Genomic DNA, 23,257 nt, shown 5'->3' with positions numbered 1-23,257 from the left:
CCTTAATGTAGCCAAATAACTAAAAAACAAAAATCTGCCTAACCATTCACTATTTATGAAGTACAAAATTTAACTGAGTTGTAAAGTGTTTCCCAGCCTGACCACAAAGAAAGTATTATTAGGATATTGTAGGAAACTTATGTGTGGTTTTGATTCTGATATGTTCATTAAAGAAGTTTCAGTAAAATAGAAAAAAATTCCATTTCAGCATTTTTGTAAGTATGTTTTGGGTATCTTATTGTTTTTATTGTTATCGGCACATTTTGTTGTGATTATTTAAAATGAGGTGACATATAGAAGTTGTGCATTGCAGGTTGTACTAAACATGACTTTTATTCAAAATATTGCAACTTAATTTGCTGTACCTTCTCTGTAATGAGATTGTTTTATTTCATATTTTGTGGACAAATGTACATTCTTGGAGAGGAAGTGATCAGAAGTTGATTGATATTTTGTCTTGATGAAAGAAATTACAATTTTTTATCGTGTTAATATGTATCAATAATAATAATTATTATTTCCATCATGCTCTCACTGAATATGATATTTAACAGCTTCAGGAGTGATCAATTAATTAGCAGTATCTTGGTTTGTTGGTTTTGTCTTTTTTTAAAGTTCAGCATTGCAGTTCCTATTTAATACATCTGCAAACTTGCTGTAGATGGCCATTAAAAGCATCTACAGGAACCCATGTGGAGTGTGCATGCTTGGGGGAAGGGTTGGCTTTAGTTTTGTGGTTTTTTATTCATAGAGGAACATTGATGTAGAAATCAAAAGCTCAGAGTAAAAAGAAAACACTTGTTTCCAGAATAGTGAAGACTTTCCCCCCCACGCCCCCCCCCCCCCCAAGTCTTTTAAAATTTGGAAGTAGTGTGGTTTGTTTTTATTGTGAAAACTCTCAGGAAGAACAATTCAGAGTCGGTGCCATTCTTCCCAGCTGAATGGCGCTTGGTTTGTGAAATGGAGCAGCTGCGGTAGTTTTAGCTTGGCTCACAAAACCATTTGCTTTTTAATCAAGAACTTCAGATTCTGTGGTGTTTGCTCATGATGGAGATGGCCAGCTCTGCCCTGTGAGACAGCTGTAGTATAATTGAGACAGGCTATGTGAAGAAAATATAAATGCTGAATGGATGTCTTAAAAGCAGAATATTCGCTAAACTGTAACTGAATTTTTAAAAGGATGAGAAGCTTTTATACAGCAAAGAATTTACTGCACAATAAAACATTTTATGTATAGTGATGTTCTTGCATATATTGCATAAACCAGAGTTTAAGTCTTCAGCATTAGCCTTCAAGTTATACAAGTACAATAATCCAAGTTTTTGTAAAGTCTGTATATAACTGCATAATGAGAAATGCCTCACTTTTCCAAAAACATTATTGCAAATATGGTTGAAGTATCTTTTTTAAATTGTCTGGGATGTGTTATTTTTGGAGGTATATACATCACACATTCATACAGATTCTTATTTTAAGGAATAAAGATGCTTGTATTTTATCAAATGGAATAGGAGACCACTGGAGGCACCGAGAGGAGTCATTAATCTTTGGTGGCAGCTATGGCAGTTACACATTTAGAAAAACTTGTTCAAGCAGGTAACTATTGTGAAAATAACTGCTCCATCTTGTATAAAGTAAAACCTCAGACTGACAGTTTGTTTTAGAAGGGATTTTTCTAAATAGCGGTTTGACTAAGTCAAAAATATCTTGTTTCGCATCACAAATCAAAAAGTGCTGCCCATATGTTAAAAAAAAAAGGTTGACTTTTAACATTTTGTAGTAATTTTATAGTCACAGTTAATAACTATTTTAAACTTGGAGTGGCTAGTTATATGTCTCCTGCTGAACTATACATTTTTCATATATGTGACAACTTTGCTATGGATTTATTATATAGAACAGAATGTTTCACTTTCTCCAGACAGGCTATTTCATTCCCTTGCTGCTTTTTAAATAAAGTTGAGGTTAACTTTAAAAAAAATACTACTCCTAAATAATAGGAAGATAACAGTCCTTGTGGCAGAATATGATGTTGCTCCTAGATGTTCTCCTTTGTTTTCAAACACTCTGTCCCATTTTATGTTTCCAGTGTTTGCAGCCTTAAACCTCTTTGATGCTGACTAATTGGGGGGGGTGGGAAGACAATGTAAAAGGGTTAATCCGTTACACTGGTATTAATGAGTCAGCTGGATCCCTGCCATTCTCTCCCTTCTGGTTCACTTAGCACCGATTAGCACAAATGACACTTAGTTTTGTGGGAAGCAAGCTGTGAGGATGGTAGGTAATGCAGACCTCAGATGAGAACAGCCTTGTCTCAGGTTAACACAGGTAAATAAATCCATGCCATGTGGGTTGAGATAAGAAAATAATCCTGTTTTCTTGCTGGACCCCTGAGAACACTGAGAATGGTGGTAGGGCTCAGATATTTTAAGCTCACATGTGATAGATCAAAAGGTGGGCAGGTTGTTTTCTGAACTCCATTCTTAAGTGTGCTGCTGGGGATTTGAGCTTTGGATATACTCACCTGACACCCATGTATTAAAAGTGAGATGGTGAAAGAAAGCAATTGTTTGCATGTCTGTGCAACTGAGAGCCCCTCTCTTAAATCCAAGACCACTTGTGACAAAGTTTTGAAAAGGTTTGATTGAGTATTAATACAGTGGTAATGTTTCTGTGGTCTGTCCTGAGCTTTTAATTTGGGATTCTGGGGTAGTAATAAAGAGACACTAATTCTAAGATGTATTGTATTTTCATTGCTTTTGATTGCAACTAGAACTGTAAATTGATTAAAAATGCAGATGGGGAGAAGGAAATCATGCTTCAGGACACACTTGTAGTCCGGTTACTTTTTACAATGTTTTTTACTAATTTAGAAAAAAATTCCAGCAAGAAAGCTCAGAATCCTTCTCTTACACTTACATTCAAAAGGTGCCAGAGCCTTTTTTTCCTTCTCAAATCTCTCCAGTTGCTGGAATGATCTCAGAAGCATCCTCACATCACATATCTGAAACTTTTTACTGTAACAGAGCTTGTCTTCTGATCACAGCCTTTTCGGAACAGCTGCCTAGGTTTGGACTACCCTTGTTGGAGGATAATGTAGAAATCATGGATTAGGTTGCTTATAGGGGTATTTGACTTCAGATGTTTTCATTTAGGAGCAATTCTTCCAATTTAGTCACTGGATGGAAAGATGCTTCCCTGCATCTAGAGCAGGTGTTTAACATAGGAGCTTCCTGGGCACCTTTTGGGGAAGCCTGTTAGTAATATCTGCGTGGGGAACCAGATCTCCTAATTTAGGGATCTGTGTTGCAGCTATTCCCCTTCGCCAATAAATTAGCCCCAAAACATTCTGTGCATTTGTACACTACACCTGCATTTTGACCAACAACAGGCACGGTCTTCTAACCTCCAAGTTGATTAGAAAGTTGGAGACTGTTTAGTTTTGAGGCCTTTGTTCCTATTTAATCCCTTTGGGGCAGGACAGTAATGCAAAGGAATTTTTTCTAACCACAAAATTTTTGAAGTTAAATATTGTGGGATATCTCAAAGGCAAAATCCTGTATGCTGTCTTCTCCTATTTCTGATCTTACTCATTTAAGAGTTGTTTGGTCAGTAGTGGTTTTGCAAGTGAAGATCTGATTTTATCAGCTCACTGGCACTCAAAAGCAAAGGTGCTACTTTCCTCCACTTCAGGTGAATCTTACTTTGCTCCAGCTCTGCTGTTTGCTGGACTTTGCCAGTTGGCTCAATTCCCAGAAGAAGATGGGTTAATAAGCAGAAAGTTTGTTGTTTGTCAGAGTCTGAGCAAGGGCAGGGCCTTTGAGTGAGGGGAACAGACACTCATCCGTAGTGGTGGTGAGTGATTAGATGAGCTCTCGTGGTCTCGCACAACATCGCCTTTATTCAGGCAACAGTTAAACATGACTGATCATATTGCATGCAGAAATAGTTGCTCTGTTGAGAAAATCACTCTGTCTCAGGCTAGCTCTGTATATAGCTGGGCTGATCTTTTGTTGCCCTGAAGACAGGCCAGTCCCTTCATTCTGCTTCAGATTCTGCTCTCCTGCTATTTAATTTTTCTGCAATGTTGTGAACTTTCATCTGAGTTAGTGTTGTGCTGTTCTGGTAAGGTGAATTGGTTTGAAGGGGTTGAGTGATGGAACAGAGGGAAAACAGAAATGGGAGGTATGAATGGAAATCCTTGGGCATTGGTGTACTACTCAATTGCTCAGATTACCTGATAGGGACCCAGGTCTGGAACGAGGTTTGAACCAGGACTAAGGTGAGGGCAAATTCAACCAGCAGAAACAGTTCTTTTGGATTAATGAGCTGAGTGGAGCCTAAGGAGCCAGACTACCCTCAGAAAGGATGAAGGGAATGGCAGGAGCAAACAGCTCAGAGTGAAGAGGAAAGACAGGTACAAATTTTGGCAGCATTTGTCAACTGTGTACATTTTCTATCCTGTTGCAGTGCTTTTGTGTGTAAAACTCTAGGCACTAAATCTGTTGTCCTCACCTCTTCTTAAAGAAAATATGAAATCAATTGTCTTCTAGACAGAGGCTGTGTCTTTGGCAAAGAAAAGGGTGTCATGTTGTGTTCGTCACCCTGTATTTTCTTTTCCTTCTAGTTTTTCTACACATTAGGCTGTATAATGATTGTGGGCAGATTGCAGTGTGATCTGAATATAGGACATGTTTCTGAGCAGAGCACAGGTAAAGCAGTAACTGCATAATGGAAACTTAATTCTCTCTTGTTTTCTGAAAAATCATTAATCTACTGTAGTGCCTGCCTATCAGATACAGGTGTGCTGGTCTTTGTGACCTAGAATTTCATCTGCCAGTTTGCAGCCAGTTGAATAGGTATCTGGTAACACAGCCCTTTGTGCGTGGGATGGGTTGCTTCATTGGCTTGTTTTGTAGGGAGGCAGCAGGGTGACGTTGTTGGTCTGAACTTTTCTCCGAGTACCAAGTTCGAAATGGATGTGGTAAAGGAGTATGGCTAGAAATGGGAAAGGAGTATGGCTAGAAATGGGAAAGAATACCAATCAAGACTGTCTCAGGTCTCCTCTTCACAAAATTCCTCATGTTCATAGTTCAGGTCAAAGTACCTTAAACAGAATTGACAAAAATTGCATGACCTTACCTACTTTTTTCATACCCACAAGAAACTAAAATACTTGGATGGATTCTTTGCATTAACCGAGTAAGATTTCAGATTTTTCATAAAATTACTTTGCCCATAGTTATTTTTTAAAACCTTTTTATGGAAGTCCTGAAAGAGCTGTCATCCAGACTGTTTGCATCCAGAGAAGGCTCCTTGAACACAGCAATTAGCATTGTGTAGTGAGGGTTCACTTGTCTTATTCCCTGGAGTTGACAAAACGAAAACAAAGGCAATTTTCTCATGAGAAAAAAGCAAAAGACAGAAAACTAGTTGCAATTTTGAACGCTTAGGGATAAAAGGAAGAAAACAAAAAATAGGTAATAATCTCTAGTTTTCTACAGCCTACCGGTAATAACAAAAATGAATATTTCCTAATGTAATAATTTGTTTGGGGTTTTTTTGGTATGTTTAAGACTTCATCATGTTTTTGATGTGTGAGTCCTATCACACCTTTAAAACTTTCCACATTGATTTGTATAATGTCTGGAGTGGAGACTACATATAGATCCGAAATATTGCCTTCTGGTTTTTCACAGTGGAAAGCAAGACTGGCTCTGTGACAGGGTATGTTTCCATAGAACAGCTGAGCCACTTAACTGTCTGAAGAAAGGGTCATCTTGCTTCTTGTTTCTTACTCCTAGAAGCAGGGTTTCTTTCCATTACCCTTGTGCCAGCCTTGCCAGCTCATTTGACATCTCTGATTTAGCTCACTAAACTGGCAGAAAACTAACCCAGCGAGAAAGGGAGTATGTATTTATTGTTTTTCTAGCCAGTTTAGTGAACTCAGGTGGCTCACAAGCACTCAGGAGAATTTGAGGGCCACCACAAAGGAAACAGCAGGAGCGCTGGTGCTGGGAGGAGAGGCAGGACTGCTCCTTTTGGCAGTACCAAGCTGTTAGCCTGACTCAGCGGCGTTGTGAAAGCTCACCCTTAGGTAATAATGTTCATGCCACAGGTTGACTGACAGTTCTTCAAATAGTAGCCAGAAGGGAGTTGCCAGCTGTATGTAGTTTGTTTTTGTAGGGTAGCCTTGTCTGTTTTCAGTGTGTTGTGTTTTGAAACAGATACTTATTCTATTCTAATTGTGTTATTGCATGAAAACATTCTGCAGAAAAATTACATACGCAGGGCAGACCTGCCTGGGAACTTGATGTTGAGCAAGTGGGTAAGGAGCCACAGAACCTGGAAAAATTTGTACTTTAGCTTCTGGGACTCACCTGTTGAATTTGGGGAAACTCAGAAACCTTTGTATTTCAAGTCTGTTGAATGTTGCAGACTTGAAAGTCTGAGCCAAAGCATGGTCCTTCATCTTTAAACATTAGGAAGTTTTGATTGGAAGATCTGGTAGCCCCTGTTAATGCACACATCACCGTGGATCTTGAGTGCCCATAAACCTGGAGTTCCCTTGAAAACTTAGCTGCAGAGTTTGAAATCCACCGTGGTGGCTTCCTAGGGCCTGTGTGGAAGTGGGTAGTTGCCATCTCAGGAGACAGGAAATACTCTTTTTCAAAAACTGCCCATCTGCCTTTGTGCTCTTCAAGCTGGCATGATCCTACAGGGGTGTTTTGTTGTTGTTTTAATAAACTGAAATGCTTTATTTTCAGTTGAGAAATGCCATTTCTGTGCAGAGTTTAGGGAAGGGACTGATGTAAAGTGTAGGTATAACTTAACATAAGGGTTCACAGCCCTCAGATGGTTTCACATCAGGAACAGCTGATGATAAAATTTAGAGCTGCTCTGACCTTTCTTCATTTTGTCCGTGTCTGATAAGAATATGGTACAAAGTCCTGGCAGATTTTTTTAAAACAAATTTTAAACAAATTACTCAAGTATTAAATTACTGTGGTTTGTCCCTTTGCTTTGTGGGCAGCGTTAATGTCACTTTTTGGTGTACATGCAAACACTTGGGCATTTCATTGAAAGATACAGCCAAAAACATGTCAGCTGGACTTTTACATCTGTTGGTCTCGTGCCTTTGTAAATGGATATTTTGATGTGGTGGGGCTTTTTTAGACTTTTTAAACCAAATTCCTCTGTTCAGAAATTTTTATTCATCTCCTTTTCCCCCTCCAAAATAAGTTCTGCCCTGCTTTTTGAATATTTTTTAAGAGTTATTCTAGTGCTTTTTTGTGCTGATACCTTTTTTTCCTAACAGATCTCCACTACTATGTTGTGTAACATGAAAATGCAATTAATGGATAGCAAGGTTTTAAAGTATTGAAGCCATAAATATTAAAAATCTGTGAATATTTAATACTATTTATGTAATTACCTTTAAAATCAAGGAATCTAGGCATAATATGTTGAAATGAACCTTTTCATGTTGCTTGCACACAAGTCAAAAGTTAACCACAAGTTCCATAGTGTAGTTTCTTCTACAAAGCTGGCTTTAATGTTCCTAGAAATACTAAACCAGCTTAAAGCACAAAAGTAACGGAAAAATAACACTTTAATCCTAGTTAATCCACATTATTGACCTATGTGCTCTAAATAAATAAATAAATAAATAAATAATAAAATTATGTAGTCCTTAAACCATCTGTGTGGAGCTAGTTATTCATGAGAGAGCTTTGATCCAGAGATCAGCTACTGTGCTGGTTTTTGCCATTTCTGGGACAGATTTATGTTTTAGTTTTGAGGGAACTGCCTACTTCTTAACTTGGTTGGTTGGTTTTAGATAACTTTTGTAAATGTGAGATCAGAAGATGGTACTAATATAATGGAATTATATTGTGTAAATCAAAAATAGTTTTTCAAGGAGTTATGAAAGCAGAGATACTGTCTTTGTTTTATTGAATACTTTGCTGAGATTGCTTTTGGATGTAGGTTTTCCTGTTTTAAAATATTCAGAACCTCTGTGTACCAATTTTTAGGTATGTTTATAAACTCATACTTGTTACTACAAAAATCTGGAGAGTTTATACTTATTTTATAGGAAAGCAAAGCATGTTGTATCCAAAAATACTCTATGTGCATGTGTCAGAAATGCAAAAGCAGCAGTGGATAAGGTTTTCTGCTCAGAATTGACATGATACAGTCACAGTGACACAATATTGCCAGGCCGCTGTCTAGAAGATAACTTCCAAAAAAAAAGCGGAGAGGGAATCTTATTTGAACCACAGTATTTGTAAGCCTTCTGATGGAATCTTAGATATTGTGATTATTGTGATTTAACTTTTTGCATCAGGTGTATTGTGCCTGTATGTCTTGCAGACGCGTGTATCAGTGTGTGTGGTCTTTATGTTTTAAATGAATTATCCTTAACTTTGTTTCAGAATTAGCAAGGGTTTTCATGCCTCTGAGAGCATCATAGTACTCTTAAGTATGAAATGAGTATTACTTTGGAAATTTCTCATAACTGTGCTGCATAAAAGTTATCTTAAATGAGTCTTCTGTCCTATGCATTAATTCTTCTCCCACAAAGTATTAGCTCAGCTTTCTGATACTTTCAAAGTTTCTAGAAGATATGACAATAAATGAGTTTGTAGTAACTAATATGAATGTTGTAGGCAGCTGCTGACTTAAAGTCTAGTTATTGAGATGAGATTGTATGTGATCAGCTGCTCATCACAGTGCATTCCCACAGCAGATAGTGGGACAAAGATGCAAGTGGCCCTAATATGGGTAGACTGAGTGACTGATTTACAAATTTTGCAGTGGGATTTTCCCCTCTTCTTCATTATAAAAGAAATATTTCTTGTTTTCACATAGCTGAAATGCTATCAAGAAGGAGTAAAACACACAGTGTTCCCTGGAACATTTTCTCAACGATCATCTTGAGGATCTCCTAGTCCTTCTACCCTGCTAGAACGGCCCTGGAAGTTTCCCTGCATTATTGCAGTGGCCTCCCTTGCCTTCATTCCTAGTGACCAACCACAGCAGTATTTGCCAGTTGACCAAGCAGGCCAAGAATAACAGAGCAATGAGTTTTTCCTTCAGCTGGGGCATTATTCTTGGTCTCTTTTTACTACCCAGCTGCAGATGGTTATATTCTGTAAATATCTCCAAGTCTTCTACCTCTGTGCCAGTTTCAACCACATTGGACAATGTTTTCCTGCGTTATCAAGGAAAGATGATTGGCCATGTAAATCTAATTCCTTAGGAAACCAGCTTAAATTTGCATTGTTTGTTTCCTGACATAATTTACATTTACGTAGCAAGCTTCACATGCAAATATCAGGCTATCAGCACCTCGGATTTTGACTGGCAAATAATTTTAATGCATGCTGGACCTACTGACATGCAAGTTACACAGTGTAACCAAAAGACTGAACAGGCAGACCACACATCAAGTTTTTAAGTGCTAGGAAAAATCCTTGTCCTCATCTACGGGCTTCAGTGTGCTGTTTGTTTTCTAGACAGGATTACCTTTAGAACCACTTCACGAATAAAGCAGGAGGAGGGGAGTCTTAATGTCATAGTTAAGTAAGGATAGTGAAATAATCTTAATTTCATAGTGAAAAGTTGGATGTTACAATAAATATTTACCTTTTGAACCAAAACTGAGCCTGTAATCTGAGACAGGTTTTATAGGTTGGATAACTAGTGACAAGAAAATGATATTGCTAAGATGTGTTAAAGGGGATGTTGCTTGCCAGCACTACTCTGTGTGAGCTGTACTTTGCCTTTGTCTGAGTTTGTTGTTGTTACTGATGTTTTCCAAAGACCTTTTACTGTTCATCAGGAACTGAAGATGTAAAGACTCTTATTGTTTGAAGAGTGAAGTTTTTATCATCCATACAAGCAAAATAAGAAAACTTAGGTAGTATTGTGAAGATCGTGAGAGTCATATTCTCATCAAAGGTAAAGAAGAGAAAGTTAGGCAAGAGAAACAGAACAAATAAAGGCAAATGAGTTGTCTTTATCCCCCTCCCTTGGAAAAGCAAAAAGGACCTAGTGGGAGACTGTAATCATAGAAGAAAATCTAGCTTGCAAACTGATGCTTCTTTTGCACTTGTTGCATGCCAGCCTGTCCATACAATGAACTTGGATTATGTGAAGTGTAGACATCTTCCACTACGCAGGAAGCGGATTTGAGAGTGAAGTAGAAAGAAATTGAATAAATTAACATTACACTGCTCTTAAGTCTAAAAATTTAAGAGACATTATGCTTTATTTTTAACCTTAAAACAATGTATTTATTCTGTGAGATAACAAGCTGGTCTAGATGACCACGACAATCAGCTATCACTCAGTGATTATGTCTAAAAAAAAAAAAGAGAGAGCTAATCAGCTTCTAAAACTTTTCCTTTCAAAAAAGTAGATTAAATGGTTTGTTTCTCCAGAAGAGTGTGATTCACTTGAGCTTGGATTTGTTTTGCTGTGAAGAGGAGTGGCTTAACTGACAGATGAAGTGAATGACAGGAAGATTTAAAGGTTCTCTAGGAATGTCAAGAACTGTGATTTAGTGCATGCAGAGGCTGGCCTATGGCATCTAATCTATGCCTTCTAGGCAGTTTTGCTTTTTTTTTTGTTTTTAGGGCCAATGTTCGTGATAAATGCTAACATGCAATAGATATGCTGAGGGTTTATCTGCAGAACAGTATCAGGTGAACATGGGAACAGCAGTGAATCGTTTTGAGGTTTTCCCTGAGGCACTGGTACACATGCCCAGATAAGCACAATTGTTTGGTCAGAAGAATTAGAGGACATACATTTCTCGTGTGTAGCTTTTTTATCCCTTATAAAATGATTGAACATGTTATAAGCTCTTACTTGGATCTATACTGTTGATTGCTTCAGTCCTAAGAATATACTGAGTAGCTGGTAAGTCACATCACATGCTCATTCCGATAGCACAACTAGATAAGAAAGGTGTGGCAGCATCTACAGTAATGAACTCCAGAATGGGATTTCCAAATAGCAAGATGGAAAAGTGAGATCCGTGGAAAGATATGCTGTGGTGAGTGGGCTCAGTGTTTTTGTGGACTACTGAGAAAGACTGGCATGCACGTATAATGGAGGAGACAGAACTTACATGGAGGCATCACACCAGTAAATCAGAATGAGATTAATTCTAGGCATTTCTTTATGTTTGGCATGAAATTCTCACAAGTTAAAACCAAAGTAAAATAACATTTTCTCATGGGGGATCCTGGCTCATGGATGAATTAATTCTACAGCTTGCTTTGAATGTGACTGTGGACATGGAAGTAACAAATAGTAGTGGGATAGATATAACTGAGAGATGCTGTGGAGTCTCCATCTTTGGAACTTCAAAATTCAGCTGGACAACCCAGGGAACATAGTTTCTTTTGAAGTTATACCTGCACTGAACTGGAGGTTGAACTAGTGTGATCTCCAGGATTCCTTCCAACCAAAATTTTGCCATGAAACTTTGGCTTTGGATTCATCAGCTTTCTGAAAGAGTTGGGCACCTCTTAAAAGAGAGCCATATAAATATGGGGGTGGAGGAGTTGGAACGATTTAGCTTCAGTGAAGTGGTTGGAAATGGATTTAAACTCTAAGGGTCTTTGTTTTGGGATTCAGTAAAGCTTTGAAAGTAGTCAAACTTTTAATAAATTTGAAATACAGAAAAGCACTGAAATAAAACACTTTTTGCAAACTGAAAAATATGTAGATCTGGGATATGGAAACTGTACAGGAGCCTCTAATCATCTCATATTGTTTTTCTTTTGCTATCTTCCTAAAAGTTTTTGTTTGGGGAAAAAAAATTTCCATAGAGGAGTTTTTGGTTTCACTGTGATCTTGATAGTGGGATGTGGGTTGAGAAGACCCTGACAGAATTGTTTGGGAAAATCAGGACTCTAGATTAAGATTGCCTGCAGAAGGATGGGATACCAAAATCAGACTGGGTGGCAGTTTGGAGTGCCACTCCCATAATCTTCAATGGCATGTGTTGTAGTTGGATTTGCTATTCCTCTTAATTGGGAAAGGACTGAACCTTGTTGCTTCATGTCTGTAAATGCAGAAACATTCATGATAATGTTTACCTTGTTAAGAGTTTCCCCCCTGCCTTTTACAAGTTTGAAGAAATCAGTGTTTTAGGATTTTCACTGCAGGGTTTATATAGATTTTTCTCATGGTTAGTCAGGAGAATTAGAGAAGATACTGGTTAAGTTCTACTCTTAATCAAAGATTTATTTGTAGGACCCCTTAATACACTGTTGAAACTCAATATAAGGCTACCAAATACTTACCAGACCTCTGCCTTAGCATGGACTTACACAGACTTCCTTCTCATTCACCCTTGTGCTGCATAAGCTCTTAAACTTTTGTTTTGCTGGAAGCTGCAGCTGTGGAGCATCTTTTTGCTGATATACTGGGTTTTTTTAGGGGATATTATTAGCTTGTTGAAATGAAACTGCTGTTGATATGAAAAGCTTTAATATGAAACCAGGATGAGGTGACCTGGAACTAGGATGACTTCATTGTTTTGCCAACTATATATATTCTTATAAGGCTATTATGTCTTGGCCATATGCATATGGAAGTTAATGAGGATTAATATGTAGGTTTTATAGCACTAATACTAGACAGAATGATAGTCCCATGTTTAAGAAAATAGAAGAACTAACTATTCATCAATGTCCCATCTGGCCCATTGAAAAAGACAGCAACTGGCCAGTGCCTTATTTGATTCAGATGGATCATTGAGTGGTCTGTTGATCACCAGTGGAAACGGTTAAATTACTTACAGTTTATTGTGTACAATCCATTCAGGGCGGGTGGAATAGATGATCTTTAAAGTTCTTTTCCTGCCCAAACCATTTTGTGATTCTGTGCTCATTAGCAAAAATTTCTAAAGGTCTTCCCTCTGTCCTGTCTTCTGTTGTCTTGATCACATAAAACTGTCACAATTCTGTGTTCTGGGTACTTCTGTCAAGGCTCCCTACTGCAGTCTCCAGCTCACTCTTTGGGTGGGAATTGGCTGGTAAATTGAAGCTGTGAGACCCTGGCAGTGTGTGCTGGAGAACTAAGAAGGGCTGGAAGAGGCTGAACAGAAATATATTTCATCCCGGCTGAAGGAGCTGGAGGCCACTTAAATGAGGCTGAGAGAAGGGCAGGACTCAGAAAAGTGGTACCATCAAACCCCTTTACATGGAAGGTCAATCACAGGGACTCCTGAGACTCAGATGTTCAGAGGGCAGAGTGAATTACAGCACTTGTGAAATACCTCCCTAGATTGAAAGCACTGCCACTATTGATGGACTAAAGCCTGAAGTTCTATTAGTTTATCCTGGAGCAGGATGACTTAAAACTGGTGTGCCTAGCCTTTCTTCCTTATCTCAGAGAGGGGAAGATTTATGAGTAAGAAAGAGGGAAAAGAAACTGCAGTAAAACCTTGATGCTTCCACAGAGTCATTCTCTCCTATTTTCAGATCCTACTAATCCTCTTTTAGAACTTTTTGTCTTTTTGCTGCCAAGTAGAAGCCAGAATACTCTTTGTTCTTGCCATGCCTATGCAGGATAATAACAGGCAACAAAGAGTTAAGCAACTAACTAAAGTATAATGGAAAATAGCTGTCTTCCTTTTGAAGCTGAAGGTGACATTTGAAAATCCATGTATTTGGTAGCTAGTTACTGCTTGCTGTGTTGTACGTGCTTCACTGCCTCACAGGATTCTTGCATAGACCAGGATAAATCATGGCAATCTACATTATAGAAGACTCTAAAATATATTTACAATTGGTTTTAATTTATTAAACTGAGGGTGGGCTAGACTTTTAAATGCTGTCTTTTGATCAAGAGACTACACAGCTTGAGGTTTACAAAATGCTGGAAGAGGAAAGAGTATAAATAGAAGCACCACTTCCTTGTTGAGTAGAAGCCAAACTTGTGGTTGAACCTTTCTATATGAGAGTTTGCTGAGGTCCAGATAGGCAGCTGAATGCAGATTTCTGAAGACACCAACAGTTCTGCATTCTAAGGGAGGATGTACATAGTACATACTAAAGACTGGGCTGGGTATTTCTTTCCTGTGGAACACCTGGCTGCGGTTCTTGGAAAAAGAAGATACCAATGGAACTTGGAGAATGTTGGTATAAATCCAGCACCAGCTCAGTGAAAGGAGAAATGCATATCTGACCTTTCAGTGCAACACTGATTATTTGGGCCTGGAAAAGGCATAAAATAACGTAAAAACAGCCTCCTAAGACTAAGGATTTGAAATACGAGCTTATCTGAACAGTAGGATAAATACACTTACTGCTTTCCTTTCAAACTTAAAATATTTTTCCACTGGTAAGCAAGGGAATATTTTACAGTAATAAACATGATTATTTTCTTCCTGATAAATTTTCCCAGTGATGTTCTGCATGTTACAGATTATGCTTCTGATGTTTAAACCTAATTACACTGAATGAAGTGCCCTTCATTTCTAATTCTTACAGACTTTAAACAGTATATGACATTTTTTGATATATGACATAGATTTATTTTCTGTAGGAGTTTTATGACTAAACCTTTGCACAATGCTTAAACTAAGGGATATCTGAGCCAGAATCTAATTGTTTTGTAAAATGAATAATTTTGTGGTTTATCTCTTGATTAAAATACAGCTTTAAACTTGCTCTAGTTCAAACAAATTAATTCAAGAAATCTTAGGGCCTATATTTTTACAGGAGGTTAGGCTAGATGATTATGGTGGTCCCTCTGGCCTTATCTATGAATATATTTGCAGTTCAGCTCTGATGAAAGACATTTTGGGGGGGGAGCGTTGGCAGATATCTGGTAGCACTTCTTACTAAGGTCATGTATTTGTGATCTTTTTCCAGAGCAAGATTTCAGTTCCTTAGTTTGGCAAAACTGTAATTATATACCTATTTACATCAAGATTGTGTAAGAGGAATTGTTTGTGTTTGTTTGTGTTTTTTTTTCTCTGTGTGTTTAAAGGCAATTTGAATTGTGAAACACTATAGGTATCGCTACATTTTAGCCTTTTTAAGAGCTTATGAACTCTGGGAATTGGATGTCAAAGTTCTAAGTAAAAAAAAAGTCATTTCTCTCCGATTGAGCTGTTCCTATTCTTCCTTTCCTGTAAACATTTTTGACCTTTGGTCCTGATTTCAAACCAAGATGTCTTTTCATCTTTAGGAAAACTAGTCACAGGGAAAAGGTATATTCTGGATAGCATTAACACACATGAAATTTTTTTGTTACTGTTTTTTTCATAGAAAAACTTCTGAGTGCTTTCTCAGGAATGGTATTGGTTCCTTTGTTTCTTAAATCTCTGGTGTAACTATTTTAGTATGTTTATACATACACCCAACTTTACCCAGTATGTCCCTTTGCTACTGACTGGCTATGCAGCTGTGCCCCTGCACACTTGGGGGGTTGTTGTCCAACTCACTGCAGTCTACTTACGTCCTCACAAGTCTCCAGGCAGCCAGCATAAGTTCCCGTGATAAATCTTGATTTCAGGGAATGGTATCCTGTGGAGTCTTTCCTCCTGCATCGTTCATGGAATGTAGGACTAGAACAGAACACAAAAAGGTCATTCATCTTTTTTGTCTTGCCAGGATTGAAACCATTCATGACAGATGTTTCTTCAGCCTACCTCTGAAATCCTTTGGAGATGGACCACTCTTTAGAGAAACTACTTCCTTAGGTTGTTCAAAGTGCTTAAGTAGCCTTACTCCTGGAGAAACTGGTCTAGCCTAAATCTGGTACAATTTAAACTTGTTTGCACTCTCATCCACAGCAAATGTATCAAAAATATGGCTTACTGTCCTCTTCATATCATCTGTTAACCATTTGTACACCTGCCTGAGGCTGGGTGTGTTTACAAGGCCTGTAATAATTTTTATTTCTAGGACTCTACTTCATTGCAAGCATAAACTAATGGTTTGACATTATTTCTTTTCATGGTTGTTATTTATCTTATTGTCTACAGGTGCTTAAAAATTGTGGGTTTTTTTGAATAGTGGGGGTAGAATTGAAGAATGACTGATGCCCCACCTCCTTTGGTTCCTCTCCTCGCCCTTTCCTTTTTTAAGAGCTGTTGTGAGTTCAAGTGCTTTGGAATGTTATGCAGAGAATTACTAGTTTCCTGAGAAGGAAACTCCAGAAAAGGTCTTGGAAAGTGTAGACATTAATGGAATTAATAGGCATTAAAGACCTATGACAAAGATGATGATGATTCTCAGCATACACTGTTAGGAATAATCATGGCTGGGCTTCGTGAACGAAGATTTGGGAAGGGCTCTACCCACGTTTGTCACAAGTGCACTGGTGGCTAAAAAGGCCAATACGAGACAGGCATGTCCAATTGCAAAAGGCACAGCAGAAAGACTCCTTAGGTGGTAAATTCTGCAAGACACGATTCTTTCTGCGTTGCCTTTTCTCCTCAAGGGTGATCCTGTGTGCTTTAGGAATAATACTGGGGTATTAAAAAGCAGGCACGATGACCAGATATTACGGCTTGTTTTCATAAAAAGCTTTACCAAATATCGCGTTGTACTTGGGGGATGTGACCAGTCAGACCTGGGGGACTGATGACAGTGTGGAGCAAACATGCATGGACCTTGGGTGTCATTGGCTTTCCAGGCTAACTGGGCGTGGGCAGAAGCTGGCTGCTTTTGCCAAAGGCTTCTGCCAGGTGCATTGGCTCTGACTAAACCTCTGGACAAAATGGAACAGGACAGCCAAAACCAACAAAGAAGTTAAACTACAGTAACTCGAACCCTTTCATTTAGAATTGTTGTTGCCAGTCTGTTTAAGGAGTTAAGTAATTTAAATAATTGACACAGATTTGTTCCCAGGTTTTGCAGACCACTTCTCAATTTTTTTCTCTTTACTTGCATTCAAATTTGTAAAATACAGATGTGTTAACAGAGTTCTCCATTTCTCAGGGAATCATATAATTTGATTTTAGGAAGACTGATGATTTTTTCTTATTCTGTATAAAAGATGAATGATTTCAGTGATTTAATAGGTTTTTTTTTTTACTTCTCTAGGTGACACAGTTGATGATCAAAGTAGAGAGTCAAAGGATAAAACTTCATTTCCAGAGACCAGACCAACATATAACCAACCTCCACAGGTAGGGGACTATTTCCTTTTGTATACATGATAAAACTTCCGTAGCAGCTCATTTAAGAAGCGTGAATGTCCTGCAGGAGATGGTGTCACCATATTCTCATCTTCCATCATAGGCTGAGTGACTGTCATCTATCATAAAAGCAGCACTGCTACTGATTAGATGGCAATAAATATCAAGCTCACCATTATCGATTTGAAAAAGAAATAGTAGAAGGCTGGGCTGTATGGTATTACTGAGTATCTTATTTTTATACTTGGGTTGTGCAAGCATGAAACTGTATCTAGAATGTTAATGAATTGCATAGAAGCATTAGTGTGGTGAGTAGTGATGGAAAATGTCACACATTTACGTAAGTCATTTATTTCCACAACTACCATTATAAGTAAGGTGTTGTAAATGTGTGAGTATTAATTAGACTGTCCTTATTGTATGTTTCCTTTCTGTTTCACTATATGTGGCTGTAAATCTGGACTTCTTTTTCTTTCATTTATTAAATATTTGATACATGTTTACTGAAGAAATATTTTTCAGAATATTTCTGCATATGATGTACACATACTTTTTCCTCCTCCTCCTCTGAAAATATTTTTGCACTAAGTATGAGCCTGTTTTCCATTGCCATATAGTTTTAGATATTTTCAAGATAACTGAGAGACATTTGGCTTGGAGTTTTTGTACTTTTGGGGTGGTTCATTTTTTTGCTTAACCTATGCTGTCTATCTTTTCTGTATCTAGCCTTTGAACTAACAGTGTTTGTCAGTCTGTCTCTTCTCAGTGCTATTTCAATATCTATTGATGCTAAGTCCCTTGGTATATCAGGGGTGTGTGTGACAATGTTGCACCTTCAAGAGTGGTCAATATGTATGTGAGATCTGTAGTCTTCTTTTTTAATTTAAAATTAAAAACTGTGTTCTATACCAAAATCTTTAATTCGTTGTAAGTAATGAGTGGTTTTGTGGAAGTATGAATAAGTTCCAATTAATCACAAAGTTTTTAATCTGACTTTTGGATCCATGCACATCTGAGCCAGGGTGTTTTGCAGCTGAAGTCCTGTCAATTTGGGCAGTATAACTAATAGGTGTTGTAGTTACCTACTGTACAGACATAGTTTCCTTTGATGTGATTTTCTTGCTGGGTATGGTGAACTGCCAGTTATTGCAGCATTGGTGGTTTGTTCAATTCTGTAGAATTTTAGGAATAGAGGAACTTGTATAGATTCTGAGCTGTATCAGTTAAAGGGAAGAAGAAAAGTCTTCAAAGTAAAATAGTAGATATTACAGTGAAAATAAAAATTTGTTTTCACCTTTCTATTAAAAGACTTATATGTCACAAAACTACTTGTATGAACTGGCTTGCATCAGCATCAGTTAAATTAAGATACAGCACTTGGTAGTATCTACGCTATTCATTCCAGTCTAGATAGTTTCTGGACTTCACATTTAGTCAAAGGAATTCTCAAGTTCTCAAATTAAGTAGAGTAACTAAGGATCATAGCAATTAAATGGATAATTCTGGCCTTTAGGAAAGGAATATTCCTATTTTCAGTGGTGAGTATATTTTTATAAATTTGTGGGAGAACTGTACCAATTTAGAGAAACTGGAAAAACATTGTATTACATATTCAATGTATCATTGAGACATAGAACATCAATTTAAGTAATAACTTTGTTAGCATTAAAACACGAATACTTGATAAACATAGAACAGTATGTTATAAGATACTTGTTAGACTGCAAAGTAGCATCAGATATTTGCAGTGCAGAACTGAACAACAGCATGTTTAGTTCATCAACTGCCTGTTTCAATTGCTGGAAATTTGCTTTTATTTTTAAATATAAACTATTTAACAACTTATTAAATATAAACTTTGTGGAACATGGAAAGTGCTTTTGGAAGTGTGATTTAAAGAAGAATGAAATAATACTTTGTTCATGGATCACTTCCTTATTCAAAAGGGAAATGAAGGTTGAATTTGATTTTTTGAAGAAAGTATTTTCTGGAGCATTTTTTGATAACTGCCATCGTCTTTGGAATTTCCCATTTACTTAGGTACTATTGTATTTGTTCACTGTACAATTACTGAATTTTCAGGTACATATTTATGTATAATCTTGTACAGATAATTTAAACTAATGTACAAATAAATATTCACACCAAAATCATCTTGCTGGAACTAGGAACTTGTTACAGAATCTCTTGTAACAATTGCCATACCTGCAGTCAGCGTTATTTTTAGATGTTGCAGTATTGCATTCCTGTTAGAGGAACTGCAGATATTTAGAAACTTGTTGGAGGAAGGGTGTTCTCAAAGGCCAACTTTAGCCTGAACATTTCATCTTCTGCTTCAGACAGCAGGAACACAAGCTCATGGCATCTCCATCTCCGCAAGTAGGGACGGAGGTTTGGGAGGGTCATCTCCTGATGCGGAGTCAGTCCTAGAGGGACATGTTGTCCAGCAGGATAATGAGTGCTCTGGGCCTAATCAAGCATGTCTGATCCCACTGAAGTTGCTTCAGGCTCATGAACTAAAAGTCATACACACATTTAAGTGCTTTTCTGGATTGGGTCCAAAAGGGTTAGTGCTCTGCAGGGCCAAGAACTTAAATTAGTCTCTTTGTGACTGCGAAATACAAAGCTTCTAATTTTAACTGCAACACCATCATAATGGAAAGAGATACTCTGTTTTTATTTTTTATGTTTGTGATTTTTCCATTATTTTAATACAATTTTCAGATAATTCAATCTTTATCTGCTTTCACTGAAAAGGTTATAGAAAATGACAGAATGGAAGGGTTAGTTTTGATATATGAAGAGTGCTAGAAACCCCATTTTTGATTATCCAATCATTTTTGAGAAGGAGCTATTCCACTGGTAAAGCAAATTAGTGCAACCATGTATTTTTGCCCTACTGTGAGTACAATTATGTAGCATATCTATTAGGAGACATAAAAAATATTTTTGACAGATGGTATGGCTGTGAATTAGGATTTATGAAGATTATTGTATGTCTGGTGTCCAGGACACCTGGGATTATTACATTGATGTAAGACACAACAACAAAAAAAATTACATTTCTAGTAATCACTGCAGTGTTTTGTATCTCCCTACTGTCACCTTAAGAAGCAGCTCATGTTCATTTGATATTGCACTTGATAATCTGACATGTGCTCTTTAGCCAACAGATGTCAGCAGATTTAATGGGTGAAAACTGTACCAATAAATGTATTAAAATAAACTACCAAAAACAAGAGCCATCTTTAGATTGTAAATTAAGATTTTTATCTTGCTGTATGTTCTTTTTTTTTGTTTTTCTTTGTGGTCCTAATTCTCCCTCAGATACTTAAAAGCCATTGCCTTCCATCTAAGGAGCTTGTTATACGTTTTCTAGGGCAAGAGAGAATCCCCCAAGGGATTGCTTAATCCATAATTATCTAATTTATATGTTGTTGTTATAGCCACTCTTAATTATATACCTTGCTGTGATACTTATCATCTTAGGACTTCGTTTTCTTTATGAATTGTATTAGTTGTGTTATGGTTCTTGTGCCCTTTCTTTTCATAATTTGCTACTGAAAGCTGAGAACATAGCAGATAGAAAGCCCATGTTTCCTGAATGAAATTTAAAATTATCTATGGTTTTCTGCATATCAATAATGGTGTGCACCATTTTGGGCAAGAATCTAAATAAATTAGAAAAGATATTTTTATGTCTGACCTGGCAGATATCCTCCTCATTAAAGTCATCCTTTGTAAAGCTGCTATGTAAGGATTCTAAATGGAGGTAAATAATATTTTCCTAGACATCTGGTCAGGGGACATATGAGTCAATTGAAAAGACAGAAATACTATGAGATATAAAATACCAAGGAAGAGATAATGAGAGTTGTGAATAAACAGAATAGGGGAAAAATAATTTAATTTTTTTTTACCTTTCTAGTGAAATTAACAAGTGTTGCTGAATTTGATAGACTTTAGAGCAGACCAGATGGTATAATTCAGAGCATGAATATATTAATGTTATCTTGTTTTAAATTTATTATTATTTTTATTATTATTATTATTAAAATTAGTTGATTCTATCTGAGCTATTATTACCTGGTTTTAACTAAAGCTTGGGTGTCTGAATTATTTTTACAAATTACTGGAAAAGAAGGTATTACTGATCCTGTCTCTGTTCAGTCACCCAACTCTTAGGTTGTGGTTCAGGGAGTGTCATATTTAAACTCTCAAGAGAAGTGTTCTGGGCTAGATTTGTTCCATCAATTTAAATTCCCTACGTTTACTTTAGAGGAAGTATTTGTATTTCAAAATTATTGTGACCACATCGTTTGTGATTAGTTTGCTCTTTTTTGACAAAACCCAGTGTCTATCAAAAATGTTGCTCCTTAGTTCAGCTTTTTTTTTTAACGGTCTCATAAGGTAGAATTCTAGTCATGGCTTGGTTAGATTAATTGCTTGTCATATGTCATATTAACTCTAAGACCTTCTTTTTTACAGATAAAGTTCTTAAAGCATGTTGGTCCATATTTTCTCTCTTCTTAATTGCGTATGTAAAGCAGTAATCACTTAATGAAATAATGCACTCTTAAAAGGGACTGGAATAAGACTGTCTGCAGCAAGTCCTCAAGCATATACTTTCCTCTGAATGCTGGTACCATCAGAAGAAAGATCTTGTGTTTTACTCAACTATCATGCATGATCATAAGCTATAAGAAATGAAGTTTTAACATTACTTCGAAGAAGGATAACTAGTGTTTAGTGTAGGCAGCTGCAGTGGACATGATCTTTCTTAGCTTCCTTCATCCTTTGCACATATAGTAAATAGCTGGCAGTTTTTTGAGAGGATCCATGTGCAACCACAGATGGAAATTATGTATGAAGTAGAGCTGCCATATGACAAGAAGGGCACAGTATATGGTTGTGATCTTATTGAGAATGAAGGTAAATAGCCCATTCAGCTAAAAAAAGAACAACTATTACATATTACAACTATCACTATGCAATGGCATTTTTACTTTGTGAAGCTTCATTATACTGTAATATTCATATTGCTATCTGTTTGATAATTGACCGAAATATTTAAGAGGCTTTTTCATAATAGGAAGATCTCCAGAACATACGGACCAGTGGACTTCTGTCTGCCCTCAGCAGCTGGGCAAGGGAGGGAGAAGGGCAGGGTTTATGTATATACTATGTATAAAAATATTAGGTACATGTACATACATATGTAAAATTTAACCAATATGATCATCCATGAGAAAGTCTCCTTCTCATGTCACAAAGGATTAGTTGCAGTGGCCTCACAAACAGCATTTTATAAACTCTGATTTACACTATCTGTTGACCCAGGATCAACCAGTAAGACCTGGGGATGTCTTGTAAGACTATAATCTTGTAGGGTTTTTCTCAATTCTGAAGTGAATAGTTAGGCTTGTTATCTGTGTAACATGACACACAGCTGGGATTATTTCAGATACATAGCAATGACAATAGCATCAAAATGCAATGTCCATTGTCTTTTTCTTAAAGGAAAACTATATTTTTAGATATAGGGAACTTGAGTGAGAATTGGGAGAGGTGAATTGACCTGGTTGTCACCAACTTCCTCTCTGAACTTAATTCATTTTCAAAAAAGTAGTGCAGTGCTGTCTTACAAAGCACTTTTCTATAGCACTTTGCAAGTGCGAAATACTCTTAACCCTTTGTTTAACTTCAGTTGAGAGATCATGATAAGAATTCCTGAAGCCTTAGAGTCTTTTAAAGTGGGATATGAATGTTCTGTCTGGCTACCAAATACATGTAAACACAATAAAGGGATTGGAGCATCCATTCCTCCCACAGCCCTGCCTGTGGAGTCTGGAGTCAGCGCTGAAGCCAGTTTGTACAATTTGTGAGGTTTGAGCAACAGAAGACAAAAATCACATCCTCTGGGGAAAGAATGACAGACACACAAGTGTGGTATATTTTCATAACTTAGTGTCTATAAATAGCAATGTATATACCCACAGGTAATAAATTCATAAAGTAGTATAATTGGCCTGATTTGCAGCCTCTTTACACTGAGAGCTAGGCTTTAGTAAAGTAACTTAC

At 37.2% G+C, this 23,257-nt stretch overlaps 1 protein-coding gene across 5 annotated transcripts in view; it reads left to right on the top strand.

The window, feature by feature from the left end:
- UMAD1 (UBAP1-MVB12-associated (UMA) domain containing 1) overlaps nucleotides 1–23,257 on the top strand; it is a 79,008-nt gene that overhangs the window by 42,113 nt on the left and 13,638 nt on the right. For all 5 annotated transcript variants that reach the window (XM_051786065.1, XM_051786063.1, XM_051786061.1 and 2 more), the window contains one exon: nucleotides 17,082–17,167. In XM_051786065.1, the coding sequence (XP_051642025.1) occupies nucleotides 17,082–17,167 (86 nt within the window). The remainder of the gene's footprint in view (nucleotides 1–17,081; nucleotides 17,168–23,257) is intronic.

This window comes from Manacus candei, unplaced genomic scaffold (assembly GCF_025592945.1).
Source record: "Manacus candei isolate 608988 ecotype Guabito, Panama unplaced genomic scaffold, ASM2559294v1 h1tg000021l, whole genome shotgun sequence".
In the NCBI taxonomy this organism is placed as follows: Eukaryota; Metazoa; Chordata; class Aves; order Passeriformes; family Pipridae; genus Manacus; species Manacus candei.
The sequence above is the reverse complement of the archived record's forward strand: the minus strand, read 5'-3'. Positions and strand labels throughout refer to the sequence as shown.